We start from the raw sequence: 18,986 nt of genomic DNA, 5'->3' as shown, positions 1-18,986 counted from the left end.
CCTTCTTTTTGAAGCAGCTGTTGTCTCATCCTCTTTGTCAATTTTCTTTCCTTTTCATTGATGTTTAACTGGTCTAACTCTTGTCAGAGGAGTCCTAGGGGGTGCAAATGGTTCATATGCTCAGCTGCTAACTAAAAGGCTAGAGGGTTAAGTCCATCCAGAGGTGCTGCAGGAGAAAGGACTGGCAATCAGCTTCTGGAAAAATCAGCCATTGAAAACCCTATGGAGCAGTTTTACCCTGACACACAGGGGGTCACTGTAAGTTGGAATGGACTCTATAGTAACCCTTCTAACTCTGTCAAATCCTCAGTTGACCAGTATTTTGGTGCTTTATTCAAGCAGTTCTTCAACATCATTTTCTCTGCTTCACTAATTATTTCATGTTTGTAAGATTCGCAGTAGATTCCTTCATACTTGCAAAAAGAATGGTTATTGAGCATTTGCTGTATGTTCTTCTAGATGCTGGGATATAGAGTGAATGGGACTATCTAATAACTCTTGCCCTCAGGGGTCTTACAATCTTGTTTGGGAAGTCAGCATAAACAAAGTTCTGTGGAAAAAAAAATAAGGTGGCCTTGGAAGTCACATGCCATCATTTCTTGCAGTATTCTAGACATTGTACAGGTCAGCCCTATTCAGTATAGAGAGGACCAAAGCTGGCTACTACCATGGACTCATTGAAAAGGTGACATATGAGCATCACATTGGCCATGTATTTTCAGGTTTCAACATATGTCAAAGAAAGAGAACTAACAAAGATTCAATAGGTTCAGCTAATTATAATGCAAATTAGAGAAGGATATTTGTGTGGGACCAGTTTTATAAGCAGTCAGTTCATTAGTACATAGTTTCAAGTTACAAGACTTTTGCTTCCATCTATGTAATACTATACTTGGGCTTATATAACAAGCATTCTATATTATTTCACTTAATTTTTCCAGGTACCATGAGAAGTAGATATTTGTATTCTCATTTTAGAGGTGAAATAATGGAGACTGAAAGTGGAAGTGATTTCCCAAGATGACACAGCTGGCAAGTGGCAAACGTGGGGTTTGAACCCACTGCTGTCTGACTCTAAAGTCTGTGTTCTTTGCGCTATAATTCTTTGCCCACTGAGGTGTTATTTCATACTTCAGTCTGCTAGCAATTGGTAGATCAGTCAATGCCTTCTTCTCTTCTGCAGCTTTATCAAGTAGCAAAGGAGAATTCTTGCTAAATGGTGACTTCGTTGTTACAATGTCCAAAAGGGAAATCCGCATTGGGAATGCTGTGATAGAATATAGTGGATCCGACAATGTAGTAGAAAGAATCAACTCCACAGATCGCATTGAACAAGAACTTTTGCTTCAGGTAAAAAGTTGGCCATGAGCCCACAGCCCTTTCCTTCTACTAGGAATCAGAAGGCGTGCAAACACCCTCTCCATTTTGTCTGTTCGTTTCAGGTGTTGTCGGTGGGGAAGCTATATAACCCCGATGTACGCTATACTTTCAATATTCCAATTGAAGATAAACCTCAGCAGTTTTACTGGAATAGCCATGGGCCCTGGCAAGCCTGCAGCAAACCCTGCCAAGGTATTTGCTGTGGGGTTAAGTTTTGGTGTTTTCTTTAAGTTTTTTTTTTTTTTTAAGAACAGCCAAATTCACATAATCTATAAACTTTTCTGTCTGCATGCATTCTCAATTCTCCTTTCTCTGAATATATCTGATTGTTTTTGGCTGGCAAGTTTAGCTTTGTAAAGGATTCAGGATATGTTATAAGTCTTTTGCCTGCAGGATTTACACACAAGATAAAGCTGTTTAGAATCAACCCTGCCACTTTACTTTTCCCTGAAATATGGCTCTATGTAGTTGTATAATGTATTATGTCTTTCATTCCTTTTGTCTAAACTAAGAGTCAGCAAACTGTTGCCATTGGGTCAAATCGATCCCACCTCATGCTTTTATAAATAAAGCTTTATTGAAAAGAGCCACACCCATTTGTTGATGATACTATGACGGCTTTTGCCCCATAGTGGCAGGGGTCAGTAGTTGTGACAGAGATTGTGTGGTCTACAAAACTGAAAATATTTAATATCTGGTCCTTTTCAGAAAGCTTGCTGATCCTTGGTCTAAATAGTTTATGGAATAGGTTATTTTCTTTGGATAATTTTGTTTTTCCTTCCTTTTTAGGAGAGCGGGAAAGAAAACTTGTTTGCACCAGGGAATCAGATCAGCTTACAGTTTCTGATCAAAGATGTGATCGGCTGCCCCAGCCAGCACCCATTACTGAGCCATGTGGCACAGATTGTGACCTAAGGTGGGGCCACTGTTTACTCATTGTCTTTACTGCTAGGTTGTGAGGGTCTCGTGGCAGATCTGAGGAGGCAGATATGAGGAGAGGGGGAAGGAATGCTGGTCTTTAGCCCCTTTTCTTATATTTCAATGAAATAAGCATTAGCCAATCCTTCATTCCTCTGGAACCTGCAGATTTCTTGTTCTTCTCCTATGAATTAAGAATAGCTAATTATAGTATGTTACTTGTCAAAAAGAAGTTCTCGCTTTCTTCACATCTTCCTGGGTAAGTATTACCATGAAGACTCTCATCTTATGCAGAAGTTTGCTTTGAAGGTCAACAGAAAGAGGGAAACCTCACCCTTCAAAGTACACATAATGCTGTATATTCACCTACTATGTACAACACCTGGTGGAGGAACTCTTACACACATGAAAGTTGTAACTCGCTAGAGTAATGAAAGGAACAAGAAGAAAACATCTATACATATGTCTGGATAGTCACATAATTCTGTATTTAGGAAAGGCATGAAATCTGTGACAGGGAATGGTGGATGGGTGGAGAATTATAAAACTTTTCCATTTGCCTGCAAGGTTGATTGTGACTTTGTAGTTTGTGGTTGCACTCTTCAGTCTGCATATCAGTTACATGCTGATAAGGTGAGTCAATGGTTTATCCTCCTTTGACAGAAGAGCAGTGATCAAAATGGGTGGTAAAAGAACTTGTTGAGGTCTCACAGTTCATAAGTAGCAGAGTGAACACTTAAGCATTTTGCAGGTTTCACATCATTGTGTCAAATACGATCAAGTGGCATTGGATGGCTATAGTGCTGGAATGAAGATTTTTAAGGCCCACTTGAGGGTCTGAGAGAAGAGAGGAGTACTGTGATCAGTTAGTAATGGGAGCTGAGGCACTCTAGTAGCATAGTGGTTAAAGCATTTGGCTGCTAACCAAAAGGTTGGTGGTTCAAACCCACCAGCTGCTCTATGCGAGAAAGATGAGGTAGTCTGCTTTTGTAAAGATTTACAGCCTTGGAAGCTCTATGGGGCAGGTCTGCTCTGTCCTTTAAGATCACTATGATTCAGAATTGACTCAATGGCAGTGGGTGGGTCTGAGAGTTGGAAGAACAGTTAGGGCTTATATGCCACATCTTGACCAGTCTGGCCAGCTCTGATGTAAATCCTAGGCACTTTCCATCTCTCCACACATCCTCACTACTGCTGCCACAGACCTGCTGCTTCGTTGGCTTGCCAAAAGGCATTGACAGAATTCCTTGTTAAAAAAATGAAAAAAAAAAGATCGTTAAAAGGGGACATTTACCCTAAGTTGTACTAATTCTTGTCTTGTTGCTTCAGACAATGGAGTTGAATTAGTTAAAGATCTTTTCAGAAAAATAGTTAGTTAGCTAATTGCTTAACTGAATCAATCACTAAAGTTTAAGGGGATGGATATTTGAATTGGTGGGTAGATTCCTTAAGCCACAATCTCATTAAGTTGTGAAAGGAGTTATTTTTAGATTAGTCTTGTATCAAATTATCACTATATCCCCCCACTACTCTGAAAATAATAATAATGGAGTCTGCCATTTACCTACTTTTTTTGCACATATATTGTTCCTATTTAACCCTCACAACTACACTATGACATAAATATTATCATAGAAGCAAATTGTCCAAAGTCAATCACCTTGTTAGTGGAGTGATAGGAATTCACTCTGATAGGCTCTGACCCCAGAGCCTGTACTCTTAACCCCTAGGAGAAAGGTGGTTTTATCCTTAATCAAGTAATAACAATGGCTAATGCTAGTTGATCCTATTCTGTGTGGTTTTTCTTCCTTTATGAAAAGAAGAGGTTCCCAGGAGTTTTGTACCCTATCCCTGTTCCCTTCCCTACTTGGCTCTCTGTCACTGTCATTTATCCACTGGCTGAGTCAGACAGGGGTTGGTAGAGTCTCACATGATAAATGCAGATATCATGGCACTCCTGCCTGTAGCACTAAGCATGATGTTAGGATGGCAAAGAAGGCAAGTTAGAAGGACAAAGCTTTGTGAGTAATAGAACTTGACCATAAAAAAAGAAAATTAATGATTATTTAAGAACCCTGCTTAAAGTTTCCTTAAGGAGGACCAGTTTGAGGGTATAGATCATGTTTGAGCTGTTATTTCAAGAACCTAATGTTTTTCACTTTGAGCAGATTCCCAAATGAGCCACTAAATTGTGATGATGCCAGCTGATCTGATAATCTCCAAATTTTCTCCTGTATTGGAAGCTTTCAGATGTAAAGCAAAAATTCAGAGTTTTTACAAAGCTAATAAACACTGAAAGGTGGCCTTAAATCCACAAGACTTTTATGTAAGATTTCACAGAAGATCTCATGTGGATTACTCCTCTGCCTTATATCATTGGTTTCTGTTGTGCTATGATACTTGAAACTTGGTTGGAAAATAAAACACCAAGGGTGGTGGTCATCAAAATAGTGAAAGAATCGTAACAGTAATATCTACTTTTCTTGAGTGCTTGCCATGTGTGTTCAATGCTGCACGTGCCTTGCCTCTCTTAATATCTCCATGAGATAAATTCTGTTTTCCCCCATTTCACAGATGACATTGCTGAGGCTCAGTGAGATTAAATGACTTGCCTGGGGTCACTTAGCTAATAAGTATTAGAACTTGTATTCACATCCAGGTCTTTCTTGATTCCAGAGTTTGTCCTCTGATTTTTACTAAAAATCATTTCACAATTCCCAGGTAAAGCCAGGGCTTAAAGTCTTCTCATCTCATATAGTAGATATGTCAAAGGTGCTATTCTAAATTTCCCATTTGGAGAAAGTCACCTTTACAAAAAAAACTTTATTGAACCCTGAAAGGACAGCAGCTCAGAGAATGGTATTCCATGATAATAGCACCTATGACTGATTAAAGGAAAGAAGGTGAAGAATTAGAGCCATGTCTCAGGGTATGGTAGAAGTGACAAACCTTTGCGGTAGGAATTATAAAATGAAAAAAAAAAAAAAAGAGCTGTGGATGAGCTTGTAATAAATACCTCATAAGTAGACAATCACACACTCTTGCCTGAAATTAAACAGGTAATGGTATTTGTATGTCAATAGTGATACCACCTCGGAAACCCAAGCAAGGGTCGCTATGAGTCAGATCCGACTCGATGGCAGTGAGTTTTGTTTTGTTTTGTTTTTATTAATATGGAGAAGAATGCAGGGTCAGGATTGGAGGAGGACTCTATAACAACCTGCAATATGTAGATGACACAACCTTGTTTGCTGAGAGTGAAGAAGACTGATGAAGATCAAATACTACAGTCTTCGATATGGATTACACCTCAACATAAAGAAAATAAAAATCCTCACAACTGGACCAATGAGAAACATCATGATAAACAGAGAAAAGATTGAAGTTGTCGGGGATTTAATTTTCCTTAGATCCACAATTAATACCCATGGAAGCAGCAGTCAGGAAATCAGACATCATATTACACTGAGCAAATCTGTTTCAAAGGACCTCTTTAAAGTGTTAAGGAGCGAAGATGTCACTTTGAAGACTAAGGTGCACCTAACCCAAGCCATAGTATTTTCACTTGCCTCATATGCTTGTGAAAGCTGAGCAATGAATAAGGCAGACCAAAGAAGAGTCCATGCCTTTGAATTGTGGTGTTGGTGAAAAATACTGAAAACACCATAGACTGCCAGAAAAACAAACAAATCAGACCTGGAGGAAGTGCAGCCATGATGCTCCTTAGAAGCAAGAGTGGCCTGACTTCATCTCAACTGCCTTGGTCATGTTGTCAAAAGAGACCAGTCCCCAGGAAAAGGATATCATGCGTGGTAAAGTAGAGGGTCCGCGAAAAAGAGGAAGACCCTCAATGAGATGGATTGACACAGGGGCTGCAACAATGGGTCAAGCGTAGCAAGGATTGTGAGGATGGTGCAGGACCAGGCAGTATTTCATTCTGTTGTGCAGAGGGTCACTGTGAGTCGGAGCTGACTCAGTGACATCTAACAACAACATTCCAACTCATATCTTACTGGCTTTTACAATTTTTGGAAAAGTTTAGTTATTCACTTAAAAATATACAAAGACACAGACCGAAGCTTAAGAAGGTGTTCTGTCTGTCTTTTCCTTGTCAGCCTGACAATCACTATAATTGTGATTTGTACAAGTTATGTAGCTGAATGGTTGCATATGAAATTGAAAGGCTGGACAGAGGATTTTTACTGACTGGTCAGTTGTGAAAGAGTTTTTAAATTGTTTAAACTAGTTTCTAACCTAGTGTTTGTGGACAGTAGTTCCAGGAAATGATCCATGACAAACTCATAAGTTGGAGAAGCCTTGTAGACTCTCTTCTTCCCCATGTGGAGATTCATAGTGTTAACATTTTGAAGGCTCTGAGAAGTTCTGCAGTATGGAAGAAACCTGTTTAATCCATTGGTTCTCAAAATTATTGAATCCCACAACACCCACCAACCCACTCACAGATATGTTGTTGTTATGTGCCGTCGAGTCGGACCCGACTCACAGCGACCCCTCATTGGGTTTCTGAGGTGGTATCACTATGGAAGTAGATTGCCCCATCTTCCTTCCCAGGAGTGGCTGGTGGGTTTGAACTGCCAGCTTTCTGCTTAGCAGTCAAGTGCCTTAGGCACTATGCTACCAGAGCTCCTATTCACAGATATACTTACGGATATTTTCTCAGGTTCTACTTACTAACAAACACTTTGGAATATGCTTTCCTGAAATACAGTAATAAAATACATTTGTCATATGAAATTACCTGAATGAACTCAGAAACACTGAAAGAGCATCTTTCCATGACACCAACTTCCAGAGAGAGAATATGAAGCAGGTGATGACATTTAAAAAAAAAAATGTTATTATGGTAAAATATGTATAACATAAAATTTGCATATTAACCATTTTTAAGCCTCCAATTCAGTAACATTAATCACATTCACAATGTTGTCCATCCATCACCACTGTTTCCAAAACTTTTTCATCACCCCGCACAGAAATCCAGTACCTTTCAGGTGATACCATTTTGACAAGAACTTTTCTCAGGAAATGCTATGACCTTTCCCTAGACTCTTCAAAGTCCTTTGCTCAGATTCTGGGGATTGTGTGGCTATCAAGGAGACTCTGCTATACTTTTCCAGCCGGGGATGCTGGTGTGTTTTCGTGTGGGGACAGGACGCCTGCCTCCCATATCCAGGATGGAATATAACCTTTCCATAAGGAAATGGTGACGAAGGCAAAGAGAAAGTAGCTAAGAATCAGAAGGCAGATGAAAGTTCCAGATGCCTCTGTTGAACCAATCTATATTTTTGCCTCATTTCCTTAGGGAAGTGAGAGTCTGCCCTGATTAAACTGTGACAGGATGAGATAAAGCATTGTTTTATAATCCATCACTTAACATGTTCCAGGTTAGTACAAAATCCCCCAAAATACCATGTCATCCTAACAGAAAATCTCAGTAGCCCACTTTTTTTTTTTTTTTTTTTGCCAAACAGTCAGCTCTGACCTACTTTTGGGCAGTAATAAGAAATTCCAAAATAAGTATGTTGCTTCCTCTTTTTTCCTGAAGATTTCTGCCCCTGCATAGGTATGGATAGGAGAATTCTTGGGGTATTTGGCAATCATCAAACCATTCAATTCTGGGAAGTGGAGAATTAGCAATCAAGAGTGAAATCAAATGAAGATTTTAAAGAAAAATATCCTTTTCTGGATTGGTAAATCTAATCAACAAAATGTTTCAAGCTCATTCATTTAGAATATTCTATTCAGTTTAAGCATTGTAGTATTCTTCCTTTTCAAATGTAAGCATTATGTTTCTGAATGCATTGAAAGAACCAGTTGATTTGGCAACAAATGCTGAGCACCTACTGTATGCCAAGAAAGGCTCATTATGGTACTAGGGCTACGAAACCAAACCATACTCACTGCTGTCAAATCGGATCCAACTCATAGTGATCCCTCCTTGGGCAGATTGCCCAACCTTCCTTCTGAGGAGTGGCTGGTGGGTTTGAACCGCCAGCCCTCTGGCTAGCAGTCAAGTGCCTTAGACACTATGCCACCAGACCTCCTTACTAGGGCTGCAGAAGTGACAATAATTCATTGATTTTAATTTAATTTTAAAAGTGTGTAATCTAGTTGTATAGAATGCAGTCCATGTCTACAGCCTTTACTCATAGATAATAATGTACATGGGGCAGGGTTTACCATACTTGGAATTCACAGTTAACAGAATCCAAGTTACTCACATGTTCACTTATCACTTTCGAGTGCAGGACCATGTAAAGGAGATTTCCTCTAGTGAGTTTCCAATATGGGTTCTCTATTAGAAGAATCCTACTTGTCAAATGAAATGCTGGGTTATATGAACCTTTAAATATAAAATTAATTTTTTAGCTCTGTTAAATTTCTATTTTTGTTGTTGTTGATGTTGAAATTTCAAGTTGACTATATTGGGAGAGAATTTTCACGAAGACAGAACCTCTGGCTATCACTATGTTACTTCAATGTATATTGGCAGCCATGAACAATACATGGATAAACTTCTGTTCAAACTGACTGTGGCTTTTTGTTTCAGCGTATTTGAGTTTAAGAAGAAAAAGAACTCAACTCTTCCCAACAATGAGTATAGATTGTTGTGTGTATTTAAACAAATTGTGGTTTCTCCCCTGTTTATGCATAGGTGGCATGTTGCCAGCAGGAGTGAATGCAGTGCCCAGTGTGGCTTGGGTTACCGCACATTAGACATCTACTGTGCCAAATACAGTAGGCTAGATGGGAAGACAGAGAAGGTTGATGACAGCTTCTGCAGTGGCTACCCCAAACCAAGCAACCGGGAGAAATGCTCAGGAGAATGTAATACAGGCGGCTGGAGGTATTCTGCTTGGACTGAAGTAAGTCAATTCTTACTGAAAGAAAATCTTTCTCTTGGATTCCAACTCTATAATTAGTTGATGGTATCTCCTTGCTGAACTATGTGAAGAAGCCTGATTAAGGCTGTATGGAAGAGTGCCGTGATTGATTTATAATGCCTTGCCTCAGTAATCCTCATAGAAAACAGTATTATGATTTGTAATGTCTGACATGGGCATGGCTTGTAGAAAATTGAGAATGGTGAAACAATTCTGAACCGATCACTTTCTCTATATCCTACAATCCATTTCCAGCTTTATTTTCCTATGCCAATGAACTAATGTTGACAAGATCTTTTCTCAGGAAATGCTGTGACCTTTCCCTAAACTCTTCAAAGTCCTTTACTCAGATTCTGGGGATTGTGTGGCTATCAGGGAGACTCTGCTATACTTTTCCAGCCTGGGATGCCAGTGTGTATTCATGTGGGGTTGAAACCTAGTAAATATAAACTTAGTAAATATATTGATAACCCAAAGCACCAACTGCCATCGAGTCAGTTCTGACTCACAGCAGCCCCTTTTGTGTCAGAATAGAACTGTGCTCTGTAGGTTTCCAGTGGCTGATATTTCAGAAATGGATCACCAGGCTTTACTTCTGAGGTACCTCTGGTTAGGACCCATGCACATTAACCATTTGCATCACCTAGGAACTCCACATGAACAGATATCCCCAAAATAACAACTAGAGTTGGCCAAGGTTGTTTGTTGATTTATTTGTTTCTTAAGGGCTGAAAGAGACAATCCAACATTGAAAGGATCTTGAACACATTTTGTTGGAAACTCAGCAATGTATTTATTTAAATTCTCATCATTACAGTGTTCTAAAAGCTGTGCTGGTGGAACCCAGAGGAGAAGGGCTATTTGTGTCAACAGTCGAAATGATGTACTGGATGACAGCAAATGCACTCATCAGGAGAAAATCACCATTCAGAGGTGCAGTGAATTACCTTGTCCACAGTGGAAGTCAGGAGACTGGTCAGAGGTGAGCAGGGAGGGCTGGTCATTTCCCCTGGGTCATCTCTGGTACTCTGATTCTGAGCTTCTGATGGCCTATTCAAGGCTAAACCTGGTGTACTTTCCTCCAACTGTTCCTGGAGGAAACAGTAATTCCAGTTCTCCACCTGCACATGTCTGCAGTCCCGGATGACAGTTGTCCTCTGCTGACCTTAGAGTCACAGTAGGCTTGGTTTGATCCCCCAGTGTACTAGTAGCTTCTGTTGCTGATTTCAGAGCTCCAGTCCCTCACCTTCCCTCCCCTGTGAACTCTAGCCACCACTGCAAAGTGATTTTATTAATTTTAAAACCACACTGGCTTACATCCAGAGTTGAAATGAGGTTCCATATGCCCTCGTTTTTGAAATAACAGAATTAGACCTCCGTGAGTAGCCTTTCTGACTTACCTAACCAGTTGCTAATTGAAAACCTGGAATGAAGAGCAAAGGACCAGACTGAACATTCCAGATGGGTGTGTGTGTCATCACTTACTTGATAAAGCACAAGGCAATCCTTCTATTGTTTAGCACAGGTGGAGCCAGGAGAGAAAGAGAGAGGAGGTAGAGTGTCTTTCTGGCTTTTATGATACAGTGTTTGCTCTCATTGTTAACATAGTCCAGTGAGATTCTCACCAACCAGTGACTCACTCCACCTTCCTTAAAGGGAAGCAAGTAGAAGATGAACAAACCAGTTGCCACTGAGTTGATCTGTCTCATGGTGACCCCATGTATATCAGAGTAGAACTGTACTACAGGTGGCTTTCAATGACTGATATTTTTTAGAAGGAAATCTCTAGGCATGTCTGGGTAGACTCAAACTGCCAGTCTCCCAATTAGCAGCCAAGCATGTTGGCTGTGCACCATGCATGGACTCTAGGGGAACAGAAGTTCCCTGATTTATAAACCAAGTCAGAAATGTGGGGAAAGGAAACATGTTTGCCCATTCTAGCTACTGCTTCCATGCCCTGATCCCATCCACATAAGGACAATATTTTTTTACTTTTAACATAAAATAAAATGTCAATCTTAAAGGATATTATTAATGCCTCTGAAATGGTAGAAAAGTAACCTTACATGTGATTAACTGTGTTTGCTTTCTAGACACAGTAACAACAAACCTTTGTAAGAATACTTAACAAAATGGGGTGAAGGATATCGGTCCATAAATACAGTATGTTCCAAAGTTCCTTAGATAAACAGACTGGGAAAAAAGCAACAAAATGTTAATAATAATTCTTTCTGGGTAGTGAGGTTCTGAGTCATTACAATTTCTCTTTTATGTTTTTTTCTGTATTTTTTAAGCTTTCTACAATAAGCATAGATGATAAAAGTTAGCATTTTTGAATGAACACTACATTAAGCACTTGTTTGTTTTCATTTAGTTTTCACAGCGCTTTGCAGGAGGCACTATTGTTATTGCTATGTTACAGTTGAGAAAATTGAGGGACAGAGAGATTCATGTGCCTTGAACAGCATCCTATGGCTGGTTGTATTAGGGTTAAAATGTACATCAATTATTTTAACCTAGGTTAAAACCTAGATCAGTCTGACTCAGAATTCTCTGCACTTACCTCCTACACTAGAAGTTATTGCTGTTTCTTAGTATTTTAGAACCTGGTACAGTGTGGAATTTATTCTGTGCTTGAAACTGGCCCAGAGCCCATTTAAATACAGACAGAATGAAAGAAGGAATAAAAGAATTAGCTTTGCTTTATTTACCACTTGCTAAGGAGACAGGACCTGCAGTGGGAAAAAGGGCACACCTGTCCCTGCTAATCAATGAATAACCCCAGCAACCACAACACCTTGTCCAGAAATGACCCTGAGTGACTGTGCTTTTTATTACAGTGCTTGGTCACCTGTGGAAAAGGGCACAAGCACCGCCAGGTCTGGTGTCAGTTTGGTGAAGATCGATTAAACGATAGAATCTGTGACCCTGAGAGCAAGCCCGCCTCCATGCAGCCTTGTCAGCAGCCGGAATGTGCGTCCTGGCAGGCGGGTCCCTGGGGACAGGTATTTTGAATGATAAGGTTCTTAGCTACATTCTTTTCTTCTTATCTAGAAAGAGCTTGGAGAGGGGCATTCCAGCAGTGGGGATTTAACCATGTGGCATACCTCTGTGACACTAGTCAAGTATGCAGAACTGTGCAGCTGTTTTGCCTCGCATCGGAAGGTTGCCGCCTGCCCTCCTGGAGCTGATTACTCCGTTTATAGTTCCACATGCATGTTTGTGCCCTTTGGCTTAAAACTGTAGCTTGAGCACAGGAGCATTTGAACAAATTCACAACAGATTTAGTGTCTGGCTGATGTTATCTTCTAGCGTGTCTCTGTGGATCAGTTCCAAACTGTGATCCAGCACCAGAGTCTTTGGCAAGAAGGCCTGGACTGGGATTCAGAAGGGATGTTTTGGCTTCCCTGTTACGATTCAAAAGCTCACCTCTTGGCTATTATCAAATATGTCAAACTCTTCTAACAGAATTTGTTAGATGAAAGGTTGCAGAATTATCAAGCTTTGAAAGAATCATTTCTAAGTTGTCCAGTCTCTTGGTTCTACAGCCTTAGCTTGAACAGTTCTTAAAGGAGGGAGTGGCAGTCTCCCTTGAGCTTGCATATGAGAAGCCACGACTCTTGGGAGTAAGTCTTTCCTAATATAGAAGCAAAAGCGTCCTGGGTACTATTTAAGTAGCACACCAAGCTCCCCAGAGAAGCAGAGCAGCTGTCTTCTGTCACTTATGTAATCTCTTGACAAATGGCTCTCCCTCCACCCTGACCAACCACAGCCATTTGATCCTCTAGCCTGTGTCTTCATTTCCAAGTATGCATGCAGTAAATGAGAGCAGCTACTCTACTACACCACCACCATTTCTGCCACTGATACTGACACTCTTCTCAATTTTCCCACCTATACTGTATCCCCGGTCAGAATGGCAGATACTGTAGGATCACTGAGAAACTCCACATACACACCTAACTCCAGCTTCCTTTTTTCTACTCTGCATAGCTTTCAGGAGATAATAAAAAAGAAGAAAAGCATAGCTCAGGGTCATTGTCAAGATTTGGGATATAACATTTAGTTGAACTGATAAGCCTGTTTTTTTAATCTGTATCTACACTAGACCAATTCTAGCCCATTTTAGATCCCAAGATCTGTTGTTCTTTTAGACATTCAATTAAAAAAAAAATTATTATTACATATATATATATATATAATAAAACTTTTGCAAATTCAATAATTTTATATGTACATCTGATGATATTGATTACATTTATCACATTGTGCATACATCACCAGGATTTATTTCACACATTGTTTTTAAAATGTCATTTAAGGGTTATGCATGTTCGTTAGAGAAATTTTGGAAACTGTAATTTAGCAAAGCTAAAACAAAACAAAAACACATTCCTAATCCTCTAACCCTACAATGCACAGATTACTAGTGTTAGTACATTTATATATTTTCTTTCAATATTTTTAAAACTAATACTGAGATTGTACTCCAACTTTTTTTTTAATTCAAGTAAAATTCACATAACATAAAATGCACCATTTTAAAATGAACAATTTAATCATATTAGTACTTTCAGAATGCTGTGCAACCAACACCTCTATCTAATTCTACATTTCCCCACCCTAAAGTAAAACCCCATTTAGGTCTTTGATCCATTTTGAGTTAGTTTTTTTGTGTGTGTGGTATGAGGCATGGGTCATGTTTCATTTTTCTGCAAATGATTATCCAGTTTTGCCAGACTGTTTCTTCCCATTAAGTAGACCTTGACCTCTGTCAAGTCAGTTTGTACATATATGGATGAATTTATTTCTGGGTTTTCAATTCTATGTATGCCATTGGTCTATGGGTCTGTCATTGATCCAGTATCAGGTTGTTTCTATGACTACTATAATTGTATAGTATGTTTTCAGATCAGAAATGTGAGTCCTCTCACTTAGTTCTTTTCTTTGATATTACTTGGCTATTCAGGGCCTCTTTCCTTTCCATATAAAGTTGATGATTAGTTTTTCCATTTCAGTAAAGAGCATCAGTGGAATTTGAATTGGGATTGGTGGATCATATGGTAATTCTGTGTCTAATTTTTTGAGGAACCACCAAACTACTTTTCATAGCAGCTGCACTGTTTTGCATACTCACCAGTAATGTACAAGCAGTCCAATTTTTCCACATTCTTGTCAACACTTGTTTTTCTTTTCTTTTCTTTTTTTTTCTTAATAATAGCCATTTTAGCATGTGAAGTGGTATCTGATTGTGGTCTTGATTTGAATTTCCCTAATGACTAATTAAGGAGACTTGGTGGCACAATGATTATCTGCTTAGCTGCTGTCGGAAAGGTTGGTGGTTCAAACCCACCAGTCAATTCTGCAGAAGAAAAGACTTCTCTCCTATAAAGACATATTGTTGTTATTTGCCATCGAGTCAGCCCTGACTCCTAGCGACCCCTCCTTGGGTTTCCGAGGCAGTTATCACTATGGAAGTAGGATTGCCCAACCTTTCTTCTAAGGAGTGGCTGGTGGGTTTGAACCGCCAGCCTCCTGGTTAGCAGTCAAGTGCCTTAGGCACTATACTACCAGAGCTCCTATAAGTAGACCTTGACCTCTGTCATGTCAGTTTGTACATATATAAAGACATATATAAGACATATAAAGACATATATATATATACATGTTATTAAGTGCCGTTGAGTTGTTTCTGACTCATAGCGACCCCATGCACAGCAGAATGAAACACTGCCCGATCCCGCACCAGCCCCACAATCCCTACTATACTTGAGCCCATCATCGCAGCCACCGTGTCAATCCATCTCGTTGAAGGCCTCCCCCTCTTTCGTCGACCCCCCACCCCACCAAGCATACATATATAAGACATATAAAGACATAAAGACATATATAAGACATCTGCTCCTATAAAGATTTACAGCCTAGGAAACCCTGTGAGAAGTTTTACTTCATTCTATAGGGTGAATATAAGTTGGAATCAACTAGACAGCACACAACAATGACTTACTGGTTGACTGTGTCTTCATGTGCATGTTGGCTATTTGTATATCTTCCCTGGAAAAATGTCTTTTCAAGTCCTTTGCCCATTTAAAATTTTTTTTTCTCTATATTGTAGACTTGTAAGATTTATTTATGTATTCTGGATACTAGACCTTTATCAGGTATATAATTTGCAAATATATTCTCCCATTATGTTGGTTGTCTTTCCACTGTCTTGATAGTATCCTTTTTTGCAGTTTTTCATTTTAATGAAGTCTAATATAACTATTTTTTTTCTTCTGTTGCTCATGCTTTTGAAAATTTTTTAAAAATCCAAGGTCATGAAGACTGAAGATTCACCCTATGTTTTCTTCTGAGAGTTTTAAAAGTTTTAGCTCTTATATTTAGGTTATTGATCAATTTTGAATTGAAGTTTTGTATAAGGTGTGAGGTAGGAGTTCAACTTCCTTCTTTTGCATATGGAGAGCCTGTTGTCCCAAGACCATGTGTTGGCCCATTGAATGGTCTTGGCATTCAAAATCAGTTAGTCACAGATGTTAGGGTTTATTCTGGACTCTAAATTTTATGCCATTCATCTGTATCTTTATCCTTATTCAAGTACCACTCTGTTTTGACTACTGTAGCTTTACAGTAAGTTTTTAAATTGGAAAGTATGAGTCTTTCAACCTTATTCTTATTTTTCAAAATCGTTTTGGCTGTTTGGGGTCCCTTGCAATTCCATATAAATTTGAGGGTCAGCCTTTCCATTTCTGTGGAAAAAGCCATTGGTATTTTGATAGGAAATATGTTGAATCTGTACTACACTTGGGTACTGTTGCTATCTTAACAACATTAGATCGTCTAATACAAAGACAAGATTATAAGAGAAGACTATGAAGTGAAAACACCACAGCACTTTCATACTGACATTTACCAGCCTTTCTACTCATGAGGCATTCCCCTGGTTACTCCAAGTTTTTAATTACATTTGAGAATTCTGAAAAAAAAAATTGATTCTGTCAGTTTTTACCAACTTAACGGCTGCTTTGGTGGTGCACTTGTTAAAGCATTCAGCTGTTAACCAAAAGGTTTGTTGTTCAAACCCACCAGCTACTCTGCAGGAAAAAGGTGAGGGAGTCTGCTTCTGTAAAAATTTATAGCCTTGGAAAACCCTATGGAACAGTTCACCTTGTCCTGTAGGGTTGCTGTGAGTCAGAATCTACTCAGTTGCAGTGGGTTGTGTGTGTGTATGTGTGTGTGTGTGTGTGTGGTTTTTAGTGGGGCTACTAATTCTTGGAACTCTTTACTCCACTATTTCTGTGACAGCACTCCCTCTATGTACTGTTTTTAACTGCTTTGCATATCTAACAATATACCTTTAGTGGCTAGGTTGCTTTTTTTACTTACTGCCTGTGTATCATAATGTATTTAACTAACTCCTGGTTGTTGTACAGGAGTTCTGGTGGCATAGTGCCTAAGGCATCTGACTGCTAACCAGAAGGCTGGCAGTTCAAACTTATCAGCCACTCCTCGGAAGGAAGATTGGGCAATCTACTTCCGTAGAGATACTGCCTCGGAAACCCAAGGCGGGATCGCTATGAGTTGAAATCAACTCAGTGGCAGTGAGTTTTTTTTTTTTTTTTTTTAGTTGTTATACACTTAGATAGTTTATATTGCCCATTATATAAATATTTCAGGGAATATACTTATACAACATTATTGATGCAAATTCTGATTATTTCTTTCAGATAATTTTCCAGAAGTCATGTCAGGTCACAGACCTCCAATAAGTACCTATTTTAGCCATGACATTCTGTTGGGTATTATGTGAAAGTTGCAGCAATAATGGAGGTACATTCCCATCCTCCCAGGGATTCATAGTCATGGGGTTGAACCCTCATAAATATCATTCCAATGAGAGGCAAGAATCATTCCAAGTGTCATCATGATAATTGATCAGTGTAGTCTGAACAGAGCAGCACTGTCCACTTTTATCTAATTTCTTTAGGTGCCAGACCTCTGGCCTACAATGATGGAAACTATTTTCTCTTGGAAAATGTTACGGGGAGAATAAGGGAGAGAGAAGATTTGCTGAATTGTATATGCTTTTTGTTATATTTATCTCTTCCAGTGCAGTGTCACTTGTGGACAAGGATACCAGCTAAGAGTAGTGAAATGTATCATTGGCACTTATATGTCAGTGGTAGATGACAGTGACTGCAATGCAGCAACTAGACCAACAGATACCCAGGTAAGCTTCCTTTACCCAACTCAGTTACTGGGTTTGGGCTCTAAGATACCAAAACTTGCTAGCGATTCAGTCAGTAATGAAGTCCTTTTCATTGGCATTTATGTAAGTGGAACAGCTAGTTGATTAGCTAAATTGTCTGGATTTACTTATCTGTTATTTTTAGAATCTAATATTTTGATGTACCAGTTTTGCTCTCTCTGGTTACTTGAAGTGTATGTAGGTTTGATTCTAACCCTTACTGGATAGCAAACACTGGTTGTTTGGTATTGTTTTCTCAAACTCAGGTGTTTTTGTTGTTGTTGTTGTTGTTTGTTTTTTTAATGATTTTAACTCTGGGATTTGGTAAAGAGTGGTGTGTTGGAACAAGTTTTATATCAACTTGCAAGAGTTTATTGGTAAATTTTCAGGAATTATGCAGGCTGGCTGTTAAAGATAGCCATTATTGAAAATTAAAAATAAAAGCCCTTAATAAAATAAATTATGTTCAAAACAAAGATGGCAAATTCTCAAAATTTATTATTTTCTTTTTAATTTACTATGTTTGTTATTCCCTATGCTCTTTGGGTTACTTCTGTCTATTGTGTCTGTATGGTGGAAATACTGTACACTACAGTGCTACTGCGCATCTCTTTCTCAAATCTGCGTTTAGTGATATTGAGTTTGTAGCTTGAAAGTGATCATGGTGGGAGCAAACAGCACATGCTGCAATTCAGGGCCAAACTTATTGTTTTGTTGGTTGCTAGACCTAAGAAAATGATGGATAAAATGTTAATGGAGATCACCTTAAAAGAATAGCTATTACAGTGTGAATAGCACCAAAATTGAGAAAATAGTCTTCTGGTATTCAGCAACTATTACTTGATTTAGCAAAGAAATCATTTGTGTCATTTGACATATGTCTTTATTGTTTCACTTTCATCTTACACTTAAGTATAAACAAAAATATCAAATAACATTTATATCAGAATTCCATTCATTCAGCAGTCCCAATCATAGTTTAGCTATGGATACAAGAGTTAGGCAAAAATCAACAAAAGTATTCTATGTGAATCAATTGGCTGTATAGAATTTATATTTTTCATTGTATATTTTTATTTGTGGATTATGTGTTATGCATTCTGCATCCTTTATATCAGTAAAATTTATCATCAATAAACATATATACATACATACACACACACATATACGTTAGGAGCTTTGGTGGCATATTGGGTAAGGCATTTGGCTGCTAACCAGAAGGTCAGTGATTCAAATCCACCAGCTGCTTTGTGGGAGAAAGATGAAGCAATCTGCTTCTGTAAAGATTTACAACCTTAGAAATGGGGGTCGCTGTGAGTCAGAATCAATGCAGTGGCAGTGAGTTTGGTGTTTTTTTTAATATGTGTGTGTGTGTTTGATGCATGTATGAGCATGCTTGTATACCTACTACACACATACGCACACACACATACACACGCACCTTTTTTCTCAAGTGAGCCAGTTGATAATCATTTGCCAATACAGCACACTGTGTGGCCTTCAATTTTGGCATGATATGTTTAAATGAATATGTG

The 18,986-nt window shown here is 38.9% G+C and overlaps 1 protein-coding gene across 1 annotated transcript in view; it reads left to right on the top strand.

The window, feature by feature from the left end:
• ADAMTS9 (ADAM metallopeptidase with thrombospondin type 1 motif 9) overlaps window positions 1-18,986 on the top strand; it is a 218,395-nt gene that overhangs the window by 98,075 nt on the left and 101,334 nt on the right. Inside the window, exons 17-23 of the mRNA XM_007948081.2 lie at window positions 1,184-1,350; window positions 1,443-1,572; window positions 2,170-2,296; window positions 8,975-9,185; window positions 10,021-10,185; window positions 12,044-12,208; window positions 17,314-17,433. Coding sequence (XP_007946272.1) covers window positions 1,184-1,350; window positions 1,443-1,572; window positions 2,170-2,296; window positions 8,975-9,185; window positions 10,021-10,185; window positions 12,044-12,208; window positions 17,314-17,433 — 1,085 coding nt within the window. The remainder of the gene's footprint in view (window positions 1-1,183; window positions 1,351-1,442; window positions 1,573-2,169; window positions 2,297-8,974; window positions 9,186-10,020; window positions 10,186-12,043; window positions 12,209-17,313; window positions 17,434-18,986) is intronic.

Source organism: Orycteropus afer, unplaced genomic scaffold (genome assembly GCF_000298275.1).
Source record: "Orycteropus afer afer isolate SDZICR_OR568_19922 unplaced genomic scaffold, OryAfe1.0 scaffold00201, whole genome shotgun sequence".
Lineage (NCBI taxonomy): Eukaryota > Metazoa > Chordata > Mammalia > Tubulidentata > Orycteropodidae > Orycteropus > Orycteropus afer.
The sequence above is the reverse complement of the archived record's forward strand: the minus strand, read 5'-3'. Positions and strand labels throughout refer to the sequence as shown.